Here is a 26,982-nt window from a genome sequence, read left to right on the forward strand (position 1 = left end):
TTTACAATGAAGGACCATGAATTCCAGGCTGAGAATGTGGACGTTAGCCACTGAAGGTTCTGCAGCCAAGGGAGCGATGTGACCGGGGCTTTGCTTTGGGAAGGTTCATTCACCTGGCAGCAGACCTGGCCTCCCCAAGGCCTTAGACCACCTAGCCTCTCTGCTACTCAGTTTCCCTATCTGTAAAGAGGTTAATAAGCTCCTTCCTTCCCCCTTCCCACCCCCACCCTGGGTGGTGAGGATCAAATGGGATGCTTGTGGGAGCCCTTTGAAACAGGATCTGACCGAGTAATGATGAGGATGCCGGCGCTGGCGCCTGGGGAGTGATGGGGCCTTCCTCTGAAGTGGTGCCATGCAGGCCTGGCCCTGAGCTTCCTGCCATGCCTGTGGCCCCCGAGTGCCAGCCAGGCTGGTATGAGAGCCCTGCTATTTCCTGCTGGAGGCCGTCAGTACTAGCCACTCAGGGCTTGGCGCGGGCTCTGCAGCAGGTGCGTTAGGTGTGTTATTCCATCTCTGATGCCTCCTAGCAGCTGCTCCCCTCATTGAAGGGAAGGCTGAAGGCAAGCAGGCAGACTGTCCCTCCCTGGAGGCCAAGGCTGCCCAACTGTGGCCTCCTTCCTCCTCCCACCAGGCAGGCAGAGCTCCCACGGCCCCAGCCCAGGGAGGAGACTGGTCTCCACTGCCACCATGATAACAAGCCAGCTTCCTGCTAGCTTCTGAATGGTTATAGGCAGTTTCCAGGTAGATCCCGGACCCTTCCCGGAAGGTCAGAGAAGGCAATGATGTCATAGAGCAAACCCCCGTCCTTGGACGTGGAAAAGGAGAGGAACCCGATGGCCCGATCCCACTACCCCCACTGGTGACAGTGACCACAGACAGACGCTTCTTCCGCTCACTCGGGGCCCAGATGCACCCACTGCAAAGAGTGGGACCTTGGCAGCAGCTCTCTGCATTAGTCACACATATGGTTTAGAGCAAGCTGATCTGCCGGCTTCTTGACAAAAGCCTCCTGGAATTCTGTGGGCACTCCTGTGCCGTCTGCCGGGAACGAGGCAGACCTCCTGGATGCCAACAGAAAGTGATGAAGCCTAGAATTCCGTTAGCTTTTTGCTCGTTGCACCAAACTGAGTCTGTGGTCACTAAAGCCCTCAGGTCTTTTTCACAGATGTCAGTCAACTATTAATATATTAAGCATTTATTAACTTACTAATATTGATTCATTAACATAATTTATTTATTAATCATATTCATTAATTGCATTATTAAGCACCTACTATGTGCCAGGCACTGTGCTAAGCACTGTGGATATAGAAAAAGGCAAAAGACAGTGTCTGCCCTTGAGGGGCTCATGTTCTAACAGAGGAGACACTACGTACACATGAGACAAAGTGTAAATGGTGGAAGGCCCATGCTTCGGGGCAGACTGGGGTGGGATTTGGGTTGAGTCTTGAAGGAGGACAGTGGGCAGGGGCGAGGAGGACAGCGTGCCAGGCATGGAGAGCTCCGCTGAATCAGGAGAAGGGGCCATGCAAGAAGGCCGGTGTTACTGGACCCGAGAGCACAGGGGTGACAGTAAAGTGTAAGGAGACGGGAGAGGCAGGAAGGGGCTTAAAAGCCAATGAAGGATCTTCTAGTGGATCCAGGAGGTCATAGGGAATTTATTCCCATTCCAAACTGAAGACCCTCTAATCTGAGGTATTAGCTATTGACTGCTCCCAATGTTATTTGATAAGGCTACTGTCTGTGCCTTTATGCATATCACTGATAAAAATGAGCAGAATGAGGCCAAGGGTGGATCCCTAGGGCCTCCCCAAGAGTGCCCTCCAGTCGATAACAATCCATTGATCACCACTCTTTGGCTCTGGCTGTCTGATCCCTAAAACCCCCTCCACTGTCCAGTCATCCAGGCCAGAAGCCTCCATCTTGACCACAAGTGGATAGCATGAGAAACTTCATTCAGTACTTTCTGAGATCCAGGACTGTTGTGTCTGAGACCTTCCCCTGATTTACAGGTCTGCTTCTGGGGCTTGGTTCATTTGGTCTGGGCCTAAGACTTCACTGCCAGGGAACTTGGGGATGAAGTGACTTTCCCAGAGTCACACAGTCAGCCAGTGTTGAGGCACGCCTTAAGCCCGGGTCCCCTGGGCAGATCTCTGTCCCCTGCTCCCACACCACCTCTCACCAGTCAGACAAGAAAGTGAAGCAGGCCTCATTTTTGACGAGCCCTTGCCTACTGTCTGTCATCGCCTTTTCACCCTTCCCACATTCCAGAATGTTCCTAGGAATTGGAGTCAAGCTTTACAGGAGGCCTATCTCAGGAGGAATGCAGATTCCCAAGGGCAGCTAACCAATCTCCTTTGTGCTGTTGGTCATTCCCTAGCAAAGGGCTTTGTTCTTCATTAGAGTAAGTTCTCCATCAAAAGTGACCCTCCCAGCCTGCCTATGACAGCTGCCCTCTGCCAGGGTCCCCACTGAATAGGGGTAAGGAAATTGCATCGTGTCCAGTGGGTCCTGGGGAAAGGCAGAGGCATTTAGGGCAAGGAGGTCAGACTGGAGAGGGGACATTGGATCGGCAGGAGAAATGGAGATTAATTAGGAGATGGTGACAGTCATTGGGAAGAGACTGGTGTCATGGAAATGGAAAGGCAAAACTTCATGGTCTTAGAGTAATGGCCATTCTTTAAAACCACAGAATTAAAAATACAACAAAAAAGAGCAATGTATGTATGGCATGAAGTCTGGCACTCAGCAGACAGAGAACTAATTAACTGAGGCGGGTGGGGTGGGGGTGGATCGGCTGGATCCAGTTTTATCTGGTTAAGGTCAGACATTCTGAGTCATCCTGTGTCAATAGAAATACACAGGAAGGACCATCACTGCCACAAAGTGAAACCCTCTCCAAATGATGGCTCGTTCCAAGTAATGCACACACAGACTCCACAGGCCTGGTGATCAGGCCGGATAGAGGGGGAGGGGGCGAGAGGCCAGGCCATTGCCAGAAATCAAGATGGGAGGAGCCAGTTGGAGGAAAGATGCTGAGTTCTGTCTGGGACCCATGGAGAGGCAACATGGTGGGCTTGGAATGGATTGAGCTCGGGACTTGGAATCAGAAGGACCCCATTTGAATTCTTGTTTTGGGACCCTGGGCAAGGCAGTATGCCTCGGATCCTCAGATTTCTCCTCCATAAAATGCAGCTAATAATCCCCCATCACCCCTGCCTACCTCACTGGTTACTTTGAGGCTCCAGTGAGGTAATGTAGGTAACGCGCGGTAGAAATGCCACTTAGGATTCTGCTGAGTGTGAGCACATTCTAGGAAAAGAAGATGGCGGTTGGGTTGCTTCAAGCTTCTGGAGATGGGAGTCAGGCAGTGCTGCTAGACTGCCCCAAGTGCTCCCACCCCCTTTCCATCACAGTCCATTCAATTGTGAGCTCCCTGAGAACAGCTCCTGTCCTTTAGCTTTTCTTTTACTTAGCATGTAGTAGGCGCTTAATCAATGTTGATCGACTGACCCTGTGATTCCCCTACCTGCTGCATCACCTATACCAAGCCTTCCTGGGTACCTGGTGAGGCCCTTTCTGTACTAGAGTGTAAGAAGAAGAGGGGGCTTCTGTGGCAGAGAGCAGGGTCTCCATCAGAGCAGTCAGGGATGCAGCAGGCAGCAGAGCCTGGTGGCACTGATTTCATGACCAAAGCTTCCTCCTAGCTCCCCCCCCCCCACAAAATTGTACTGCCTTGCTCTTTGTGAGGTCATAAGAGCCTGACCTAATGGCACCAACTGGCTGAATTTTATAATACAGCTAGAAATCTCCCCGACCTGAACAGTCGAATATAAGTGCCTTGCGGGCAGGAACTGCTCTGCTTTGGTATTAGCATCCTCAGATCATGGCACGTGGTACACAGTAGGTGCTAAATATCTGTTGGTTGTTTAGTGGGAGAAATCAAATGGCCAGATTCCTTCTGAGGAGGACACAGCTTTTGGCAGAGAAAAGACACACACACACACACACACACACACACAATTGGACATTTCAGTTGGAAAGTTGACCAGCAGATGTTGAGGTCATAGATACTTAAACCATTTGGAATTTTAAGTGACGACATCACCAGGTTGAATTGTCCACCCTGTCAGATTGTGTCAGGCTTTCTCACTTCCCCTACCCTCACAACCAGGTTTAAGGCCAAGGGTTAAAAATAAGACACCCCGAAGACAGGAGGCGTTAGAGATGACATTATCTTATCTTCTCAACCTGTTATTTTTAACACTTGGGACCCGAGGCTGGACAGCTGCTCGCCTCCCTCTGACATCTTCTCTTCTTCCTTCCCATTCCTTTCTTTCTTCTTCCCTTGGCCTAGGCTGGACTGGAGGAGAGAATCAGCTTGCCCGTTGTTGCTGGTGCCATTTCAGTCATTGAGAATGTATTGGGAACCCATTTTCCTGGGTATTCTGCCCGGCCTTGCAGGGGATACAAGAATGGAATGCGGGGGAAGGAGGATTGGATCGGGAGTTAGAAAGCACAGGTCCAACCCTGGCTCCACCTCTAGCTTCCCCTGGGATTATGGACAAATCATTTAGCCTCTCTTTGACATAGGAAAAATAATTTTAATAATTAAAAATAATGAACCAAATCAAATAAAAGAGGACCCTAGCCAAGGCACAGGCTTCATGATCCCAAGTCAAATCCCTCACCCCCAGCCTCTGGTCTTCAGGAATTGTGGACTAAGCTTGTCGCCACTGAGGGTTGTGTTTGGTAACTGAGTTTCTGCCCAAGGATTCTTTTTCCATCAAGGACTTTCCCCTGAGCTCAGCCACCAACATCCAGTCTTTCCAAAGAAAGGAGGGCCGGGGGAGGGGGGGAGGATCTGAGCCTGCTCAAACCATCCCAGGTTATGTTCAATAAGAAAACCAGATGCAGCCATGAAGGAGCCCAGCACCTGGTGATGTCAGCATTTGATAAAGACCTCTCTGCTGACTTCCAGCTTCCCATCTCCAACTGCCTATTGGACCTCTCCAACTGGATGTCCAGGAGACATCTTAAATTCAACATGTCCAAGACTGAACTCATTACCCTTTTCCCCAAAATCTTCCCTCTTCCAAGCTTCCTTGTTACTGTCAAGGCCACCAGATCTTCCTGGTCACCCAGGCTCACAATCTAGGTGTCATCCCCAGCTCCTCACTCTCACCTGCCCCACATAGCCATTGTAGATCCTGCCTTCACTCTATCTCTCATAACTACCTCATTGTCTTCTCTGACACTGCCACCCCCTGGTGCAGGCTGTTATCTCTTCACACCCAGACATTGTAAGAGTGCTGGTGGGACTCTCTGCCTCAAGTCTCTCCCCTCGCCAGTCAATTCTCTACTCAGCCATCAGGAGGAGAGAGTGAGGATGGTGACTGCACAGCCCTCCCTCACTGTAATCCAATTCACTTGCAAGTCATGACATCTCCTTCCTGATGTCATGGTCCTCTTAAAAACAAGGACAAACAACGACTCAGCCATCAAAATGATCTTCCTAAAGCAGGTCTGACAGTCTGTCTCTGTCTGTCTCTTTCTCCCTTCCTTCCCTCCCTTTTTCCCTTCCCTTCCTTCTTCCCTTCTCTCTCTCTCTCTCTCTCTCTCTCACACACACACACACACACACACACACACATACACACATGTCCCTTCATATCTCTTCCCCCCCATTCAATAGACTCCAGTCCTCCCTGTCACCTCGAGAATCAAATATAAAATCCTGTTAGGCTTTTTAAAACCCTGCATGACCTGGCCCCCTCCCACCTTTCCACTCTTCCTGGACCTCACATGCTCTGCAGTGCAGTGACACTGGCCTCCTTGGGGGTCCTTCACACAAGCCATGCTTTCTTCCACCTCCAGGCATCTTCCCTGGCTGTCCCCCATGCCTGGGACTCTCTTCTTCCTCATTTCTACCTCCCATTCTGTCTTCAAATCTCAGTTAAAATTCTCCCTTCTGCACAAAGCCTTTCCCAATCCCCTCAATCCTGGCACCTTCCCTCTGAGATCATCTCCATCTTGCCCCTTGCATAACTTGTGCACACACAGATGTTTGCACGTTGCCTCCCCCACTTTCACTTGTCTTTGCATCCTCACTGCTTGGCACAATGCATGGCACATAGTAGGCACTAAATGCTCATTGATTGACTAGATAGGCTGTGTAAGGGAGGCTAAGGGAGGCATCTTGCCCTTGACAACAAGCAATGCAACCATGAGGGGTTTGCTCCCAGACAAGGTGGTCCTCCTGGAGGTCAGAAATGTCAAACAGAATAAGGTGAAGGATAGATCCCTGTGTCCCCAATGGGCAGAGATCACAGTTAAGATGAGCTATCCAATAAAAGAGACTGGAGATTCACCCTCCAGGAATGTGGACCCCGGAGATTCCAGAAATTCATTGGGAAGTGTACCCTTAGGATTCCAGGGATTCAGGCTCCAGGAAATTGGATCCTAAAGAATTGGAGCCTGTGATATCAGGTCCCAGGAATTCCAGGAAATCATACATTGGGTAAATGATGTCAGGGAATCAGACACTGGGGATGCCAGAGATTCAGGCTGTGGGAAATTGGATCCCAGTCAGATGTCAAAGATTTGGACCTGGGGTAATCAGACCCCAGAGATTTCAGGGATTCAAAGCTTAGGGAATTAGATCCGGATGAATCAGAGTTTGACCATGACAAGGGTCTACTGTACAAACAAAATGAGGTTCCAAATTTCCAAAAAAGGGAGCAGGAGGATGGAAACTTCAAACTTACGGCTTGGGACAAGACTCCAGAGTGTATTTTAAAGGGATGGTTTGTGATTATTTAGAAAAGGAAGCAGTGATCACTAAGGGCCATTATGGCTTCATCCAAAACAGGTCATGCTGAAATAAAGTGCCTCCTTCCTTTTTTGTCAGGGTTACCAGACTGAATGGGGAACTGCTGTAGACAACAGATTTTAGCCAATCCTTTGTCTCATTCTCTCATTATTCTTCTGAAAAAGACAGTGAAATGGGGCTTGGAGACAGCACAATTGGATAGATTCGGAACTGAAGGAATGACTGGCCTCACAGAGGAATCATTCATGGTGTGATGTGAGTTTAGAGAGACGTCTCTAGCAGGGAGTCCGAGGATCTGCCTGTATGGTTTCACATTGTTAATGGTAACCTAGAGGAAGGACCGGGTGGCATGCTTTTGGGCTTTGCACGCCAGCATCCAACACTGTCCTTGGCACCTAGGAGATGCTTAATTCATGCTTGTGGAATGAATTAAAGGGTTTCAGGAGTTAGTCTTGAACAAATAAATGCCTCACCCTGTAGCCAGCCTCTGGGTGACGAGCCTCTGGGCTGGCCCACAGAGGGCGTTTTGGTGCCTGCTTCAGCCTTGGAGACTTTCCAGCTTCGGAGGGCTTGCCAGTTTTTGCACTGCTGGCATAGCTCTGGAGAGCCCAGGATAAGATACTCCATGTGACGTGAGGCACAGAAGAAGACCTTACTTCACATGGCTGGGCCTCAGTTTCCTCATCTGTAAAATGAGGGAGCTACACTAGATGGCCTTTCAGGACCCTTCCAGCTCCAGATCTATACTCTATGTGTGACCTTAGGTGAATCATTTAACCTTCAGTTTTCAGGCCTCAATTTCCTCATTTATAAATGAAGAAGTAGAAACAAATGGACTCCAAGGTCCCCTCCAGCTCTAGAACTAGGCTCAGATGGTCCCATGAGGGGCTTATTAGACCACAGTCCTTGAGCTGAACTGAGGATTACTTACAGCTCTTGACATCGTTGCTGGTATCAGTTTATGGAAAGAGAAACTTATTCTCTCTATAGCCAAGGGAGTCTGAGAAGACTTGCCCCCAAAGCCCCATGCTCTTCTGCATTGGCAGTCCCAGGAGAGTTGCTTGGCTGGCTCTCTGGGGAGTCCAGTGGGGTTTCAAAGACTGGGTGATCATGCCCAGAAAGCCAGAGGAGATCAGAAAAGGGTCAGAGTAAAATCCTGACCTTTGAACAAAGATCCTTTGCTCTTCTTTGCTGACCTTCAGCATACTTGCCTTGGGGCCCTTCAAAGTTAAAGAAGAATTTATGCAATCATCAGTAGGTCCTTGTGGCTGGGCATTTCACAATAGGATTTCTACTATGATGAGAAATTGCCTTCAGGAAAATTCATGAAGTTTTTCTGGCTCCCCCTTTCTCCTCCTCTTCATCTTCCCAACCCCTGTTCAGTTTCTATCTTCCTCATTTTCAGCAAATAATATTTTGAAAGTCCTGACCCATACTTGACATCGTGATGAGCCGTGGACAAAAGCCGCACCCTGAGAACGCTTCTTCGGTCATTCATGGGAGCAGGCTACCTCTATTGCATTACATGGAGCCTTCCAAAGATCTAGCTGTGGAATGAATGGGGAGAGAAGAAATTGTCATGGGAAATTGTTCTTCCACATTTCCTAAATACTTCCCCTCCCCCCCTCAAATGTACATTCCATTAGCAGGACACAGTGTCTAAAATTAAATCATTATTAATTCATTTAAATATCTATGGTGGACCAGGCACAGTGCTAGGCACTGGAGATACAAAGACAAAATGAAATGGTGTGCCTTGACTTCCATACAGCTAGGTGCTGGGGCAGCTAGGCGGTGTAGAGACAAGAAGACCTGAGTTCAAATCTAGCCTCAGACACTCACACTAAGTCACTTAACCACTGTCTGACTCAGTTTCCTCATTTGTAGAATGGGAATAATAATAGCTCCTCCCTCCCAGGGTGGTTGTGATGTGTGAGATAATATTTGGAAAACCCTTTGCAAACCTTATATAAGTGCTAATTATTGTGTGGTAGGTTGAGAAGTAGGAGGGGCCTTCAATTTCATCTACTACAACCCCTTCATTTTGAAGTTGAGGAAACTGAGAGTAAGTAACTTGCTGAAGGCTGCATGGGTAAGAAATGGAAGAGCTGGGATTTGAACTCAGGTCCCTGATTCCAGATCCATCATCCTTTCTACCATACCACACTGGAGATAAGTAAAAAAAATAAATAAATATAAAGTAAGAACAAGGTAACTTCAGGGGCAAAGAGTCCTGCCCTCTTGTAAGAAATGGCCCCAGAGCTCAGCCTTGAAGGAACCTGGGGATTCTAAGTGGTGCTAGGGGGAGTGCATTCTAAGTGTGCAGAGGCAGGGGAAATGGAACATCGTGTATGAGGAACAGCAAATAGACCAGCGTGGCCAGACCAGAGAGTGCGTGAAGAGAACAGTGCATAACAAACATGAAAAGTTAAGTTAGAAACCTGCTTGCCAAGGACTGGAAATGCCAAGCCACAGCAGTTTGTGGTCAGCCTAGGGGCAAGAGGGAGCCAGGGGGCTTCTTGAGCAGATGAGTAACCGGGTCAGAGCCTTGCTTTAAAAACATCTGTGCCTCTGCTCCCTGCACCTTGAAGGGAAAAGGACAAATGAAACAGACCAAATTCCCATGACCATTTCTTGGGACCACACGGCCTGCAGAGGGTAAGGTGGCCCTCAGGCGCTTTCTTGCTACCTGGCCATCACTCAGTGAGGAAGAAGTCCTTTGCCCCAAGGGCTGAGGGAAAGAGAGGGATTGTGAAGTAAGGTCCTTAGAAAGATGCAAGTAATTCAGGCTCTGCAGCTGATCGAAAGGGTCTGCTCCCAACCATCAGGTAGGCCAACAAGGAAGTCAGTCCCTGGTGTCTCCCACACCAGTGCCTCCATCTGAATGCACCCATTACATAATGATTTCAGTTACAAACATCCAGCCCTATCTCTATACTGGCTCTCTGTTCCCTTTTCTAGGCCTCATTTCCGATCCAACCAACATTTATCAATCACCTTCTGTGTTCTAGACACTGTCCTAGGCACAAGGTGAGACAAAAATAACAGAATCCTTGCCTTCAAGATTACATCTCTTGCACAATGAAGAGGCTGGAGTGCACAGAAATGGGTAGATCTTCCTTGTATCAATTTGTATTTCTTTGGTATATGTCTATCTCCCCCGGTAGAGTGTAAGTTCCTTGAGGGCAAGGTCTGTTTTGTTATTTTTTTTTTGTCCTTGGCACCTAGAACAGTACATGGCATATGTAGGTACTTTTAAAATGTATATTGATTAGTTAGAAGACTCAGTTTTGTATGTACCACACTGGAGACCTTTCCAAGCCTCAGTTTCCCTATCCACAAAATGCCAGGCTGGGACTAGACGAGGCCTAAGATTCCATCCAGTTCTATACTCCAGTGCTTCTGCCAGGCTTCGGAAATGGTCCTACTGACCCTGCCGCCTGACCCCTTTCTTGGTGGGGTCCCGTCAAAGCCCTAGGCAGTCGCTAGCCAGATGGGGTCAGGGGCAGGAAGCATTCCCCCCACCCAGATCCCCTGAGCCGTCTCATCTCTCTCCTTCCCCTCCCGTGGTCCCGCCCCCTTGCTCCCTCTGAAGGGGAGGAGGGTAAATTGGAGGACCTTGAAGCAAGAAACAAAAAAGAGATGCGTACTGCTTGAGGATTCACTCCTGATGCTTCTGAAATAAAGCGTTTGGGGCTCACTTAGCCGCCCGGATGTTTACATTCACAGGCTTTCCACCTGAGCTGGTCTTGCTCCGCTGCTGAGGAACGAGCTTAGGCACAGGGAAAGCTGGGGCACTGGGGCTTGGAGTGAGGAGAGACCCGGGTTCAAATGCCTGCACAAAGTAGCTCTGTGGTCTTAGGCAAGTCACTTAACCTCGTTAATCCTCAGTTCACTCAATCTGTGAAGTGGGGACAATGACTGTACTACTTTATTCTCAAGGTCGTTGTAAGATTGCCCTGAGCTCTGCGAGCCTTGGGGTCCTCCGCCGGTACCAATTCCTCGTCTTCCTCTCCAACCCAAGTCAGAGGGGTAAGAGAGAGCAGCCTTAGACTCAGGAAGAGCCGAGTCTGAATTCTTGACGAATACCCATGATCAGGCAAGCCTGAGACTCGCTCCCCTGGGCCTGTTCCCCATCTGTGATGGGGGGAGGAGAGAGACAGGATGGGGGTGGGGAGGAGTCAGCGCCTGCTAGGGTCCCTTCCAGCCGTGGGACCGGAGCGGCCCCTAGAGCTGGACGCTGGAGGTCCGGCCAGAGCAGGGCTCCAAGGGTTGAGCCCCCAGAGGCCCGGCAGCAGCTGGGGCACCCTCCAGCTCTAACCACGCTCTCCTGTCCTCTCCCACCAGCAGAGACACGATGATGACAGCTTCTCTGAGGGCAGCACGGCGGACATGACCAACACTGCGGATCTCCTGGAGAAGATCGCAGACCTGGGCGAAGACGTGAAGGACCCCGAGGATTGCTTCACCGAGGGTAGGGGGCCCTGGCTCTCCAACGTGGCAGTGCCCTGGGCTGACGCTTTCTTTGTGTCTACCTCCTGTCCCTGGGAACAGACCGCACGGGGCTTGGAGTGCACAGGGGTCCAGAGAGATGGAATGACTGTCGGTCAGTCAGTTAGCATTTGTTAAGCTCCTACTATGTGCCGAGCACTGAGCTGAGTCCATTTCTGGTGTGGGGGGACATTTGTGGTGTGTGGGTTTGTGTTACGTGGCTATAATTATGGCATGTGACTGTTTGGGGGACAGACCTTCTTTGGGGGGCAGGTGTTAGATTTGGGGAGCGCTGTGGGCTGCTCCCAGGGACTTTGTCTTTCTCAAATGAGATGAAAAAGAAGTCAATGGACTCTCCTGGAGAAGAGGAGAGGAGAGGAGGGGAGGGGAGGGGAGCAGAGAGGGGAGGGGAGGGAAGAGGAAAAGAGGGGAGGGGAGGGGGAGGGAAGAGGGAAGAGGAGGAGAGGAGGGGAGGGGAGGAGTGGGAAGAGGAGAAGAGGGGAGGGGAAGGGAGGAGAAGAGAGGAGGGGAGGGGAGGGGAGGGGAGGGGAGAGGAGAGGAGAGGAGAATGACTCCTATTACATTTAAAGGGTTGAAAAGTGCTTCATTCACATAATCTCATTTGCTTACAACATATTACATTAAACTCTAGCTTTATATAGCTGTAAGTGTGCGTGTGTGTATGCACACCTGCACGTGCACACAAAATGCATTGGAGAGAATGCTAGACTTAGAGCCATAAAGACCCAGAATCCTGCCTGCCAAGACCCTCCCTGGAATGGGCAGGGAGCTCCTTGACCTCCTTGGCGGGGCCTGGGTTTGCTCTGGGATAGAGAAATGAGCAAGGACAGAAGCTCCTGATGGGGCCTCCCCCCCACCCCACCCCCGTTTTGCATGTTATGAGCCTATCCCTCCCTCTCTCCATCATTCACTCAGTCAGTCAGTGAATATCCATGGATGTTGGAGTGGAAGGTCCTCTGGCGGTCTCCATGACCCTAGGCCAGGCACCATCTTGCCTCCTCTTTCTTCCCCTTGTAGGCTGTGTCCGGCGCTGTCCATGCTGCACAGTGGACACAACGCAGTTTCCTGGCAATGTCTGGTGGAGGCTCCGGAAAACCTGCTACCGCATCGTGGAGCACAGCTGGTTCGAGACCTTCATCATCTTCATGATTCTGCTGAGCAGCGGTGCCCTGGTAACCTTGGGCCAGGGTGCAGGGAGCCTGGGGGGGAAGGCACATGACAGCAGGGGGGCTCAGGGGGCTCATTTTCCAGCGAGCCTCCCAGGCAGCCCAGAACAGGGCCTCCTTTCACCAGCCAGCTCCCCAGGAACATTTAGGACCCAAGACTGTTTATGAAAACTGTTGTTAACTCAGGGGAAGAGTAGAGCCCAAGTCCTCCTCCTCTGGACTCCCGAGGGCCCTGCCCGATCCTTGGCACTGAGACCCCATTTTGTCCTTCAGTAGGGGGTTGGGTTTGGGGGTGATGCCCACCCCCTATAGGGAGAGGCCTTGGTAACCAAAGCTTCCTTGCCCCGGAAGCTGTACAGTAGGAGCTCCTCGAGTGTTCCCAGGAGTCAGATTCCAGCCTGGAGGGGACCTCAGAGCCAAAGAGTCCAACCCCCTCACGTGACAGATGAACAGACCAAGGCCCAGTTAGGGGAAGCAATTTATCCAAGGCAACCTAGGTGGGGGGGGGGTGCTGGGATTTGAACCCAGGCCCAGTTCAGGGCCTCAGCTAGGGTCGTCTGTCCAGGGCCAGTACCTCATTCAAGTCACACCCACCTTGAGCAAGAATAATCCTGACCTTCCCTTCTTCTACAAGGCTCTGTAGGTGCCCGGACTCCCCCATGCCAGGTGCTGGGGCGGCCGGACCTCAGGGAGTTTTCACTCTGATTGGGGAGATGGCATTCACTGTGGGTGAAACAGCCAGAAGCAGTGAAACCTAATGGAAAGAACACTGCATTTAAGTTCCAATCCCAGCTCTGGGCCTCACTTTCCCTCCTCATCTGTACAATGAGGGCAGTGGGAGTAGCCGCCTTGCCAGGCCCCTTCCTATTCCAAATCTCTGACCCTATGACTCTCTAGCACTAGAGTGTGCGTTCTCAAGTGCCGAAAGGTTTGGAGGCCAGTGTGGGCTGGAACAGTCTGGGAGGGCTTCATGTAGGAGGTGAGGCTTGAACTGAGTCTCAAAGGACAAGTAAGGTTTGGATCATAGTTGACTAGAGGCTCAGCAGAAAGATCTGGCTTTCCACAGCCCTGCCTGCCAGGGCCCTGGAGGGGATGGAGGGAACTAGACCGATCAAACAGCCCCCGTATCAGAGCTGGTTCTACTCTATGTGTAGACTGGGAGTGTTTCTGTTTGACTTGTGTAGACAGGCATGCTGGAAAATCCAAAGGCTGGGGGGCCACCTGCCTCGGGGCAAGGCAGTGATGAGTCTCCTGCCTGTGCTGAGGGCACCAAGTGGCTGATTGCCCTGCAGCCCCTTCCTTCAGCCATCGTCCCCATGTAGCCCGCACTTGGCTTAAAGCACTTTTGTTTATCGCTGTTTAAAAAAAACAAAACTACTTAACATATTGCCGATTCAGCCTACTCCATCAGAGCAGGGAACGTGTTTTGGCTGGAAACAGGAGGCAGACAGCAGATACAAAGTCAGTCACATACCAAGAGCCAGGCACCCAAAGAAGTGAGCACCATGTGCCGCCGAGGGGGGGCAGCAGATGCCTCTGCATGGATGGGCGGTAGGCAGAGAGGGAGACGCTGATGTCAACTGGGGCAAACTCCGGGCTTCTGCAGTGCCTTCCAGGTCCAAATCTATAGCCTTACTTTAATCTGCCTGGGCCTCAGTTTCCTCATCTGTAAAAAGAAAATCAGCCTGTAAGGCCTCTGAGGTCCCTTACAACCTTGATCCCTTGTGGTAGTCATGGAACCTTGCGTGATAGGGGGAGACGGGAGGCTCAGCCCCACGCTGGGGGCCTACACTCAGCTTTGGTGGGCAGGGTCCCCGACCACACACGTGTCCCATGGGCACACTTGTTGCTTCCAGGCTGCTCCAAGAGAGCCTTATGCCTCTCTCTACACTGTGGGCAGGAATGAGCAGCTTTAACCCAGTAGTTCTAAAAGGAGACCCAAACAACCACAGTGAACATATACTGCCCTCATTCCAAGTTTCCATATTGGGTCTGGGACTCTGATTAGCAGGAGATGGGACACCTGGAGCAATTCCACGACACAGTGGAGTGGTGAAATCCTAGAATCCAGCCCCTACTCTGTGCCAGGTGCCTGGGGATACAACAGCAGAGATCAAGTAGTGCCTGCCCGCCAGGAGCTTCCATTCTATTGCTATAATATGTGGACAGATGAAGAACTAAAAAACGACTTCAGGATGAAGCCAGCCCCTAGCCATTGGAGGCTTCATCCTTTAGGAAAGGGAACCTGGGCTGAGTCTTGAAGAAAGCCAAGGATTGGTTCTTGGCAGACCGAGGGGGAGGCGTGTTCTAGGATTGGGGGAGAGCCTACGTAAAGACGCAGAAGTGAAATCAACCCTAAATCTTAGAAGTGAGTCAGAAGGGTCATTGGAAGTCATCTAACTCAGCCCCCTACCAAGGGAAGGATCAAATCCCTTCCATAGTATCCCTGAGAGCTGGCCATCCTGACTCTCTGCTTGATCATGAACCATTGACAGGGAGCTCACTACCTCACAAGGCAGCCCATTCCATCTCACAGTCAGAAAGGCCAGTCAAAGCCACCTCCTCAGCAGGTCACCTCATCTTCTGTTACGTTCCGGTTGCAGGCCTTTGAAGACATCTATCTGGAGGAGCGCAAGACCATCAAGGTTCTCCTGGAGTACGCTGACAAGATGTTCACCTACATCTTTGTCCTTGAGATGTTGCTTAAGTGGGTGGCCTATGGCTTTAAGAAGTATTTCACCAACGCTTGGTGCTGGCTGGACTTCCTCATTGTGGATGTGAGTGCGGGCCTGGCCCTGGGAAGAGGGCAGGGGAAAGGGAAGGGAGATTGTCCATCATCAGCACAAGAATGAAAAGGTAAGTGGTCCCCAGAGAGGCCTGTGGAAAGCAGGAAGAGAGGGGAAGGCTTTGGAAGCCTTCAGCAGAGATGGCAGAGACATCTGTAGACCTGCAGATACCAGGCAGAGCCATCTACACACTCCTTGGACACAAATTGATCAAAATAGAGAGCGTGAGACCTGGAAGGGAGGTCATCCAAGCCCTAGCCCAGAACCTGAATCGAGGGACCATCCGGCCTCCTCTTACGGGCCCCCATGGTTGGGAGTCTTTCAGGGAACCTCCCCAGGGAGCCCATTGTACGTCGGGACGGCTCTCAGGGTTGAGAAACTTTGTACTTATATGGAGCCTAAATCTGCCCCCCTTAGAACTTCCAGGCCTTCCTCTGGGTTCTTCCCCCTAGAACCAGGTGGAACAAGTCTGATTCTGCTTTCTGGTGATGGCCTTCCTATCATATCCCCCCAATACGAGGCAGCTAGGAGGCACAGAGCAGACAGTGCCGAGCCTGGAGTCAGGAAGACCCAGGTTCAAATTCAGTCTCAAGCACTTGTTAGCCGTAGGATGCAGGCAAGTCACTTCACCTCCATTTGCCTCGCTTTCCTCGTCTGTAAAATGGGGACAACTACAGCACCTACCTCCCGGGGTTGTTATGAGGATCAAATAAGATAGTAATTGTAAAGCACTTAGCACAGTGCATGACACATAGTAGGTGCTTTATAATCATTAGCTAGGATGAGGATAATGATGTGATGACAGTAATGATCCTCCTGCCCCAAGCGGAAGGTGTCCAGTCCCTCATGACTCCTGGGTGTCTTCCTGTAGATAAGCTCCAGCTTATCGATGTCCCTCCTGAGATAGGGGACCCCAGACTAGAAATGTGGGCTACGTCTGGTCCCGCTGAAGCAAAGTAGTGTGGCATGATCTCAGAATCACAGAGTCGGGAGAGAATCCAGAGCCCAGCTGGTCCAATTCGTGCCCCAAATGTACACCTGCCGCTGTATCCCCAATATCTCTAAGGTGGTGTTCTCTGTCTCTGGTGTACTGATCTGTGATACCCATACGGGGCCCTGACTTTGGCCTCAGAGGACCTGAGTTCAAATCCTAACTCAGAAAGTCCCTTAACATCCCTATGCCTCAGTTTTCTCATCTGGACTAGGTGGCCTCTGAGATCTGTGACCCTACTCTGTTCATCTCCCAACTTAAGCCAGAAATTACTTTCTCCCTGGAAGACCACCTGTTGTTTTGGGGATTGGAGAGGAGAGAAGGTGATGGGAGGGGATGGAAGGGAGGGGACAGGAGGGGAGGGGAGAGGAGGGGATGGAAGGGAGGGGAGGGGATGGAGGGCCAGGGAGATGAGAGACGTTGTTGGACATTGTGGGCAGAGGGGATCAATAGATGAAGCAGCATTGCCTTGTATCTCCTGTACCCAGACACGAGCATGCACTTAAAGAGAGAAAGGAAAAGGAAAAACCACAGCTGCTGCCTTCAGGAGAGCACTCCCAGTCTAGTGCTTTCAGAGACAAGCCGTACAGGTACAGAACAGTCAGAGAATAAAGCCAAGGCCTTCGGAGGCTACTGAGCGTAAGAGGGTCAGTACAGACTGTAAGTGCTGCAGGAAGTTGGTCAGTGGAGGAGGTCATCATGGGCTGGCATAAGCAAGGGAAGGAGCTGTCAGGGGAAGGGGAAGACTGCAGAGGGGGAGGGTTTTTCAGGAAGTGAGACCCGTATGAGCCATTGGGGGTGGGAGGACCACGAAAATGATCCTTTGCTGAAATGGGGGCACACATTGGGGAACTGTGGCCCATGGCTGGAAAGGTGGGGGGAAGCTGGCCACCAGTATCAGAGGGTCAGATTAGAATAGGAGAGAACAAAGGGGCGAGAGCAGAAGGTCTCTGGAGACTCAAGAACCCTGCTACCATCAGTCAGGGCTTCTAGGCTGGGAATGGGCTGAGAACTGACTGAGGTGCTGTCTGTTGCATTCTCTCTGTTCCCTTCCCCCTCTGCCCAGAACTGCCCAAGGGACTTCTGGTGAGGAAAGGCAGGGAAGGAAGGAGTGCAGGAGCACAGAGAGGTGGAGCAGCTGCTTAGCTCTGACATCCGGCTTCGGGTTCGCAGTCTCCTCGTCCCCATGACCAATGAATCATTAAGGAATAATACCTGCTTGCAGAGTTCCACACGCCCCACACATCTGGACGGAATTCTGTTGTTGCCAGATGTTTTCCCATACAAAGTCTCATCAGATACCAAAGAGCCCTTTGCAGGAGCCTGAACAAGTGTGATTAACCCCATTTCACAGATGAGGAAATGACACTTAGGCAGGGGATCATTTTGCCCAGGGATTCCCCCAAGTTCAGAGCCAGAGGTCTTCCTTTTACAGGTTCCATCCGGCTTCTGCCTAGGTCCCAAGGGCATGAGAGAAACTGGTCTTTTTTCAGTGTTTGAATATCTCAGGACTTGGGGGGAAAGTGGAGATAGGGGATAATGAGGACACCACATGGTCCGGAAGCATGTTGGTGTATTCTCTCCCCTAGGGAGGAAAGCAAGAAGCTTTCTATCTGCCCCAGGCAGTGAGTGCATAGAGTACAAGACTTAGAATCAAGAAGACCTGAATGAGAATCCTACCTAGCTGTGTGACCCTGGACAGGTCACACAGTTGTGTGCCTCTGTTTCCCCCTCTGTAAAATGAGGATAATAATAGCGCCTGCCTCCCAGAGCTGTTGTGAGGATAAAATGAGATAATATTTGTGAAGTGCTTTGTTTAAGCACTACATAAATGCTAGTTACCATTATTATTATGAGTTGTAGCTGTCCTGATACTGGGCCACTGATTTTCATCATTACCATCACCACCATCTTCCTTAGTGCCATCGTCACCAACATAATTCTCTTCGTCGCTATGATTACCATCTGTCACCATCATCACACCCACCATGGCCACCATCATCCAATCACCACTGACACAAGTGTTCCCACTAGCACTGTCACGTTACCATCAGCATCCTGAACCCTGTGTCATCACCGCCACCAATGCTCCTCTCACATCACCATTATCATCATCATGAATGATCATCCCCTCACTGTCACTCTTGTCACCGCTGTCATCATATTCATCGCCATCATTGACACTAAGCCTGAGACTGTCATCTCTGCTATCACTCTTGCCACCCCCAGCATGGCCATTGTCTCCATCTTCATGACCACCATCGGTGCCTGTACCACTATCACCATGATCACTGCTGCCATCATCACCACCATAACACTGACCCTTTCCCCATCATCACCCATCTCATCTTCATCACAGCCATCATTACAGTCACCATAGCTATTAGCACCACTAAAGCCATCTTCCTCACTCCTTCACCACAAAAGCTAATATCAACATCCTCACCCTTGTAATCACCACCATCATAGCCTCCTTCTCACCACTATCAAAGCCGTTTCTAGTATCACTTCCAATGGCACCATAATCACTATCTTCACTGCTCCAATGACCATCATTACTTTCATCACCACTAGCATCACTGTCACATCACCATCATCATTGTAGCCCACAATTCTTTGTATATGCATTGTTGCACAAAGAAAGCTGCATACCAGCACCCTCCACCCCCCGGTCTCTGCTCCAACAGGGGATTATACATACAAAATGGCACAGACTGGAGTATGATGGCTAAACCTCACACAGATCTGGGATTTGTGCAAGGGATAAAAGCAGGAAGGAGCATGGATATAAAGATAGCTGACACAGTGGCTTCTCACAGGAGTATGAGATATAAAGAGAGGATAAGCTTTGGGTCACCTACGTGGCAGGCAGCTAGGTGGTGCAGTGAATAGAGTGCCAGGAAGACTCATCTTAGTGAGTTCAAATCCAGCCTCACACTTACTATCTGGGTGACCCTGGGCAAGTCACTTAATCCTGTTTGCCTCCGTTTCCTCATCTGTAAACAAGCTAGAGAGGAAATGGCAAATTACTCTAGTATCTCTGCCAAGAAAACCTCAGATGAGGCCACGAAGAATCAGATGTGACTGAAACAACTCAACAGCACCTCCTTGGCATGCTTGGCACAAGGGATTCGAGTAGCGGCCCTGCCCAGAAATGTCTCCTCCACCACCTAGCATGGTGTCTGCAGTTCTGCGTTGAAGCTGCATCCATTCGATATGGCCCTCAGTGATGATGAGTTGTATGGGGTCCCCTCTTCCTAAGAGGAAGGATGGGGGGGGGGGAGAGGGAGAGATATCAGTAGCAACAAGCAGGCCCACTGGGAGCAAAGGGCGTGGTCCAACAAAGGGAGATCCGAACAGATAAACAGAAAGCCAGACCTGGGGCCAAGCCAGGAGCTCACAAAGCCTGGGATGGCTCCAGAGGGATGGGCAGGAAGTTGGGAATTAAGTCTGGGAACAAAAACTCCAAAGTGACATCCAAGTGGATAAACAGAACGTTGGGCCAGCATCAAAGCTGGGAGCTCCCAAATACAGAGGATCCAGGCGGCTGACCCGGAAGTCATTACCCAAGCCGGGCTTGGAAGACCCAAAGTCAGGGGCAGTGCACACCAAGCACAGTGAGAGGGCCAGAGGTCACAGGGCATTAGTGACATGTCATCTGCATAGGGGGAAGACCTGGGTTCAAATCCGGCCTCTGATGTTGGCTGGCTGTGTGAGCCTGGGCAAGTTGCTTAACCCTGATAAGCCTCAGTTTCTTCTTCTGTAAGTTGACAGGGTTGGACTAGATGCCTCTGAGGCCCCTTCCAGCTCTAAGGCCATAATTCTGAGGATGTGGCTAGGTAAGGACAGTCCTTTTAGAACTGAGGCATGGTAGCCACATCCACTGTTGCCACCCCCTTGTGGCCATGAGGCTCTGGTCCCATCCCCATAGGCTGTGACCCAGTCCCCACACCCTTCTCCAACACCATTACGGAAGCTGTGAATACCAAAGGGGAAAAAAAAAAAGTCCCCTGCATCCAGGAAGTCAGCCCCTGGAATCATTTCCAAATTGGCCTGTGTTTCTTTTTTTGGGTGAATTCAGACCCCTGACGCTGAAAGAGAATGGGCTTGGATCAGTGCTTGTCTGGCCAGAGCAGCCCAGATGTGATGTCTGAATGCATTAGGGTAGTTTGTCTCATCAGATTCCTTGCCTTTGTTTGAAGAGCCCCAGTGAAGAGGAGCCTCTGGTCTACCACCACACTCCCTTGCACGGGGAGATATGGTTTTCCCTCTAAAATTTTGTAGCTTCCATCCTTTGCTTTTGGCTTTGGCCTCGAGAGCTAAGCAGAGAAAAGCTAAGTTCTTATTCTTCCATATGACCTTCAGAGGATTGCAGTCGACTCTCCTCACAGGATCTGGTCTCCAGGCCTTTTGCCCTCCTGGCTGCCCTCATCTGGACAGCCTTGAATTTATATTTGTCTTCCTTAAATGTGGATCCCAGAGCTGAACGCCAGGCTCCCAATGTGCTCTGTCCAGGGTAGAGCACAACAGGACAATTTCAGAGGCTTAGGCCTCTCTTAATGTGACCCACAATCACATCAGAATTCTGCTGTACACGCTATTGACTCAGTGTGAACTTGTGGTCTACTAAAATCCCAGATCTTTTTCAGGATGAGTCATTTTGATCCACACCTCTCCCATCTTGTATTAGATTTTTTTTCCTAATCCAAATATGACTTTACATTTAGCCCTATTAAATTTACCTTAGACACAGCCCACTCTGCTAGATTTCCAAGATATCTTTCTGAATCCTAAATCTGCCAGCCAGAATTATTTATCCCTCTCAACTCTGTCATCTGCAAATTTGATCAGGATGTCACCTATGCCCTTACCTGAGCCATTGATAAATACGGCAAATATACCAGAGCCACGCACAGATCCCTGGGGCACTCCACTGGAGACCTCCTTCCAAATCAGTATCAAACTATTTATGACTACTCTAATTTTGGCTGTTTATCCAATTTCAATTCCACCTAAAAGTGCTATAATCAAACCTACTTCCTGGCTGCTGGAAGAACAGGAGAGACTGTCAAGTGTTTTGCCAAAAACTAGATAAACCATGTATGAAGCATTCCCCTGATTTAGAAGTCTGGTAACCCTACAAAGAAGGAAAGCATTCGGTCTAGTGTAACCTCTTCTTGATGAAGCCAGGCTGGTTCTTGATAATCACTGCTTCCCTTTCTAAATATTCACAACCATCTCTTTAATATGCTCCAGAATTTTGGCAACTCATTAAGTCATAGCTATAGAGCTGGAAGTGACCTCAGAGGCCATTCAATATAGCCCCCTCATTTGGGGAAGCTAAGGCAGGGGTGCACAAAGAAAGAAAACGTGAGTTAGAGAGTTAGATATAGCCCTAGAAGGGACCTTAGAGGTAATCTATCCGAGTCCAATTCCCTTATTTTATAAAAGCAGAAACTGAAGCACAGAGAGATTTAAATGGCTTGCTTCAGATTGTGCAGCTAGTAATAGCATTAGAGTCCAAACCCAGGTCTGCTGACCCCAGATGCAGGGTTCTATCCATAGCACCACACTGCCTCTCCATGGCCCAGGGTTTCATGTCCACTCAGAACTCTACAAGCACACTTTTCAGTGCAGGAAGTCAAGATTCATCCCATTTTAAGATGGCAGCAGGGGAATCAGAAGGGTCGACCTCAAGGCCGAGGAGAATGATGGTGGTCCTTCATGGAAACACGGAAGCCTGAGGGTAGGCAGATAGAGAGAGGCAGGCTCAACATACCAATGAACGCCTCATAGCGTGTCCAGGTGTTTGGGTCTTTGGAGCCCCTCCCTGCCAATGCCACTGGTTCGCTCCACTCAGAGAGGAATGGCAGTGCTCAGGAGAAGGTTCAGGGGGAGCCAGGTTGGGGACAGTGTGAGGCTCCCAGGCCTCATTGTCTCTGCATGCTGATTAAGGCTTGTCGAGGAGGTGAATATTGATAGGGAGCGGCTGCCAGAACCTGCCCCTGATGCTTGGGTGTCCACTGACTGCCAAGGTAAAACCCACTTTCCTCCCCAATAATTGCCCAATCTGCTGTAATCAGTTTTGTTCCCAAACAACTCCATTTGTGTTCCAGGGAAATTATCTTAAAAGCACATGACAGATTTCAGCTCCTTGTCTGTGTCATGAAAGAAAGGAATGCAGAAGCAAAGGTGGAGGGGGTGGGAACCGAATAGGCTGCATCCCTTCTGGGTCTTCAGTCTTCTTTGCCTCCTCTCTAGCCACCATATTGTTCTGCCTCTGCCTCTGCCTCCATGCCCAGGGCCCCAGGAGTAGGGGGCCCCATCTGGCACTGAGGACCGCTCAAAAGCACTTAGTTTTGCCTTTTACCTCCAGTGCCTAGCACGGTGTCTGACATACAATGGGGACTTGGTAAGTGCTCAATCGATTGCGAGCGAGCTTACTTTGGTTTTGTCGTTGTATTGCCATTGCCCAGGAGAGTACTTGGTATATAGTAGGTGCTCATTAAGTGCTTAGTTAATGAATAAATGATCACCTGGGGTTTAGGACAAGGGTTAAGCCAAAAACTTCTCCTGGGGTTAGAACATATACCCCCAGCTGGTACAAGAGACAGGGCTTGGAAACCAGGTCAGGAATGGCACTGTCCCCTAGTCTGGTACAAAGACCAAGGTCAGGGATGTAGGGCAGGGCTCAGAAAAAAGCTGGACAGCAAGTGGTGTTGTCCATGCCCCCTTTGGTGTGAAGACTCCTTGGTCAGCCCAGTACAGGGCAAAACTCACTAAAGTTCTACAGGGTGCTGAATTGGGATCCCACTCACTGAAGGGACTGGAGGTAGTTACAATTATCATAGCCAGCAATCTGCTGCTGGACTCAGCCAGAAGCCAGGGTATTAATCATCATGTAATCATCGTGTTAGTGTGAACAGCCTGACAGCATCATGTTAGTGTGAACAGTGAGCCCAGCATCAGTTAGTGTGAATAGCCAGAGAGCAGCATATTGGTGCAAACAGCCAGACTGCAGCATGTTAATGTGAACAGTCAGCACCACATTAGAGTGAACAGCTAGCATCAGTTAGTGAGAATAGCCAGATAGTGGCGTGTGTTGGTGTGAACAGCCAGACCGCAGCATGCTAGTGTGAATAGCCCGAAAGCAACATGGTAATGTGGACAGTCAGAACCACATTAGAGTGAACAGCCAGCCAGCACCAGTTAGTGTGAACAGCCAGCACAGCATCATGTTGGTGTGAACAACCAGCTGGCATCATGTTCACGTTTCAGCCTGGAGATCCACATTGAAAGGCCCTTGAGGATGCTGGTAAGACTCTGCTGATGCCTCCATGAAGTTCAGTGGCATTGGGTCTAAAACATTTCTCTGGCTTCTCAGTCTAATAACCTGGTCAAAAGCCCTTTTTTGTTTGTAAAGCCAGTGCTTAGCACAGTGTTTTACAAACAATAAGTGCTTAATAAATACTTCATTCATTCAAAAAAAAGTAAATGTGACTTGTTTGGCAAGACCTGTTCTTGACAAGGCTGTGCAGGAACCTAGGGATAGTATAATGTCTTTGGGCCTCAGTTTTCTCATCTATAAAATGAGAGGCGTGGCTTCCAGGATTACTCAGGTCCCCTCAAATTCTCCTCTAGTCCTGTCATCTTATGAATCAGTGTCTTCACATATGTGAAGGGCTGCTATGAGGATGAGGGATCAGCCCTCTTCTGCTTGGCACCAGAGGGCAGACAGCAGCCAGGGGTACAGATCCACTATTTGTGGAAGCCATGTGCCACCATAGTCATTATCACAGGTCCCTGGTCTGGCCCACCCCTGGAACCCATGGAGAGTCTGGAGGGTGGAGTGGGTGAGGAGCTGATCGTCTAAACCATGGGGACACAGGTGGAGTGAGGGAAACATGGAGGACAAGCCAGAGAGGAGACACCTGATTCATTAAGCAGGAAGGGAGATAATAAGAAATGCACGTATAGAGGAATGTGAGGGCAGGGGCAGGATGTGCTGATGAGGTTGGAGGGAGGAGGTGACCTGAGATGCTTGGCTAATGGAGGGCCCCTGCTCCCAGACTTGTGTAGGTTGGGAAGCCCAGGAATGGACCCAGGAGTCTGTCTCTTGCACTGGGTAGAGACAGCCAAGGAGAGCCACAAAGCCAGCCCTGACTCAGTAAACCAGAGCTAGAAAGAACTTCTAGCTTCCCAGAGCTGGGAAGTAACAGAGACAGAACAGCCTCTGAAGCCAGCAGAGACAGAGGAAGAGGCCGGCTGTCAGCTCCGCTCAAGCCTGAGGCAGGAGCTTGACACACTCAGCTATGGCATGTGACACAGGGAAGCATCGCCAAGCTCTGATGCCCGGCAAAGGGCCGGCATGCCTGCAGCCCCTCATGTCTGGTCCATGTGTGCAAGGGAGGGAGGGCCCAGGCAGGCTGCTGGCTGCAGCTTCTGAGGGGGTCACTCCAAATGTTCACACACGGCCGTATACTAGTGTGGTCCCTGGAAGGGCTGGTTTGAGGGTAAGACCTCACAACGGGCAGTGTTGGCCTTCTCGCTGAAGTTGATCACTGTCCCAATGATGAGGACGTAGGAGGCTATAGAGGGAGGCCCAGTTATAATGAAGACAAGGCGGCAGGGCTAGGGCCACAGGGCGTTGGAATTTAGAGGCATCAATAGCACCTGTGCACCTTCCCCCAGTAGAAACAACCGAACTTGGCATGCAGTAAGCAAGATTTCTGCCCTTTGTGCAGGTTAGACCTGTGATTCCATCTGGGCAGTGAACTCCTTATACCTGCAGGTTGGCATCTGCTCAGAGAGGGTGACTTGCCTAAGGTCCCTCAGCCAGTGTGTGCCAGTCAGTGGGACATAATGAATAGAGGGCTGGCACTGGAGCCAAAGAGACCTGGGTTCAAATCTTGCTTCTGACACTTGCTATCTGAATGACTCCAGACAAGTCGTGTAACTCAGCCTGTTATTCATCTGTAAAATGAGGGGATTGGTCTCTAAGGTTCCCTCTAGTTCCATCTATGACTCTGTGAACTGCTAGTCATATTTCTGGGGGGAGCAGGCAACCTGCCTCAGTCCTGGGACAGACAGCCCTTGCTGAGATTCTCCTGAGTCAATCAGACAGGACAGCCAGCATGGAGGGCCAGGGGAGAAGGCAGGATATTTTCCATCGGGCATCAAACGCCAGCCATCAGTAGCCTTCCCAAAATTAAGAAGGAGCTGACCTGGCTGAGCTGAGTGGATGCCTATGAAATGCTTACCTGGATCGAGTCCATTGAGCTGAATCCATGAGCTGAAAGGACAGAGAAGGGGAGCAGACCACAAACAGGACCTTTTTGCCTTCACTCCCCCTGAGCCAGTATTTGGCACAGTGCCGGGCACATAGTAGGTGCTTAATAAATGTTTATCAATTGGTTGACGATGGCAAAATAAGGCTTCTTGAAAATGGCAGAGAAACCCAGCAAGCTCTGCCCCTCTCTGCTGTCCCACTTCTGGCACATTTCTGACCAGAGCCAAGGCTTTCCTTCAGCTGGTCCCCTCCCCCTTTTCCCCCTTCTCAGCATCTCCCTCCATCTGCAATAGAAGAACCATCAGGCTCTGATGGAGCCCTGGCCCCTCTAAGGAGAACGTCCCTTGAGGGGACTTTCGCTCAGGCAGCTGTCCTGGGTACAGCCATGGAGATGCCCTGGGGAGCTGGCCAGGCAGGCCAGGGTCAGCCAATAACAGGTCCCAGCAATTAGTGGGAAGGGAAATCCTCCATAGACATGAGCCAAGATGAAGGAGCTGTGGCCAGAGAGAGTTGATGTGATTCTGTGAACAGGAAAAAGCAGGAGAAAATTCTGTACTGGCTGGTGTGAGAGCCTGTGCCTCACTCTTACCTGCCTTCAGCACATCCTGCCCAGAGCAGGGTCCAGGGTCCAGCTGCCCCTGCAGAAGCATCCTGCAGACTGGATGCTCTGAGAGCCCTTAGGGAGAGCCTGGAATCCAGGGCACTTTTCTACCTGCCTCGTTTTCACCAAACAGCTGTCTCCAAGTACCTGAAGGTGAGGTGTGTGGAAGAGGGCTTCGAGGTTTTCTGCTTGACCCCAGACGGCAGAATGAGAACCAGTGGGTAGAAGTTACATAGGGCCAGACTTTGACGCCACAGAAGAAAACATCCTAACAATGAGAGCTAGTCAGTAGAATGGACAGCCCTGGGAGGTAGTGAGTTCTCCGTCACTAGAGGGCTTCAAGCAAAGGCTGCGTGGCCACTCATCCCAGATGTTGTAGAGAAGATTCCTAACCCGCTCTTGTCTTCTTACTGCTGCGGATTATGAGTCCATGAGGACAGGGACCATGTCTTACTCAGCTTTGCACCTTCCCCTTCCCCTACCCAGGCCTTCTCTGCAGATGTTTGTTGAATGCTAAATGAACGTATCAACAAACAGGCATATGTTAACCACTTACCACCTCCCTTCGCATGGTGCCGAGTACACGGTGCACACCAGTCCATTTGAAGTAAAGTCATGTGAATTGGGAGCCTAGACTGGGGAGGGGTTCAGCTCCGCCACATCCTAGCTGGGTGATCTTGGTCAAATCTTCTAACGTCTCCAGGCTTCAGTTCCCTTCTCTGTAAAATGTGGGAGATGATAGCTGCTCTGTGTACTTCAAAGGGTTATTATGAACTTCCCCTGTTATGTAGCCAGGAAGTGCTAG

General features: G+C 50.4%; 1 protein-coding gene across 2 annotated transcripts in view; it reads left to right on the forward strand.

The window, feature by feature from the left end:
- Window positions 1-26,982, forward strand: part of LOC110197030 (sodium channel protein type 5 subunit alpha-like) — a 188,873-nt gene that overhangs the window by 143,498 nt on the left and 18,393 nt on the right. For both annotated transcript variants that reach the window (XM_078152081.1, XM_078152080.1), the window contains 3 exons: window positions 11,180-11,306; window positions 12,362-12,516; window positions 15,114-15,287. In XM_078152081.1, coding sequence (XP_078008207.1) covers window positions 11,180-11,306; window positions 12,362-12,516; window positions 15,114-15,287 — 456 coding nt within the window. The remainder of the gene's footprint in view (window positions 1-11,179; window positions 11,307-12,361; window positions 12,517-15,113; window positions 15,288-26,982) is intronic.

Source organism: Phascolarctos cinereus, unplaced genomic scaffold, assembly GCF_003287225.1.
Source record: "Phascolarctos cinereus isolate Bilbo 61053 unplaced genomic scaffold, phaCin_HiC Scaffold_4;HRSCAF=312, whole genome shotgun sequence".
Lineage (NCBI taxonomy): Eukaryota > Metazoa > Chordata > Mammalia > Diprotodontia > Phascolarctidae > Phascolarctos > Phascolarctos cinereus.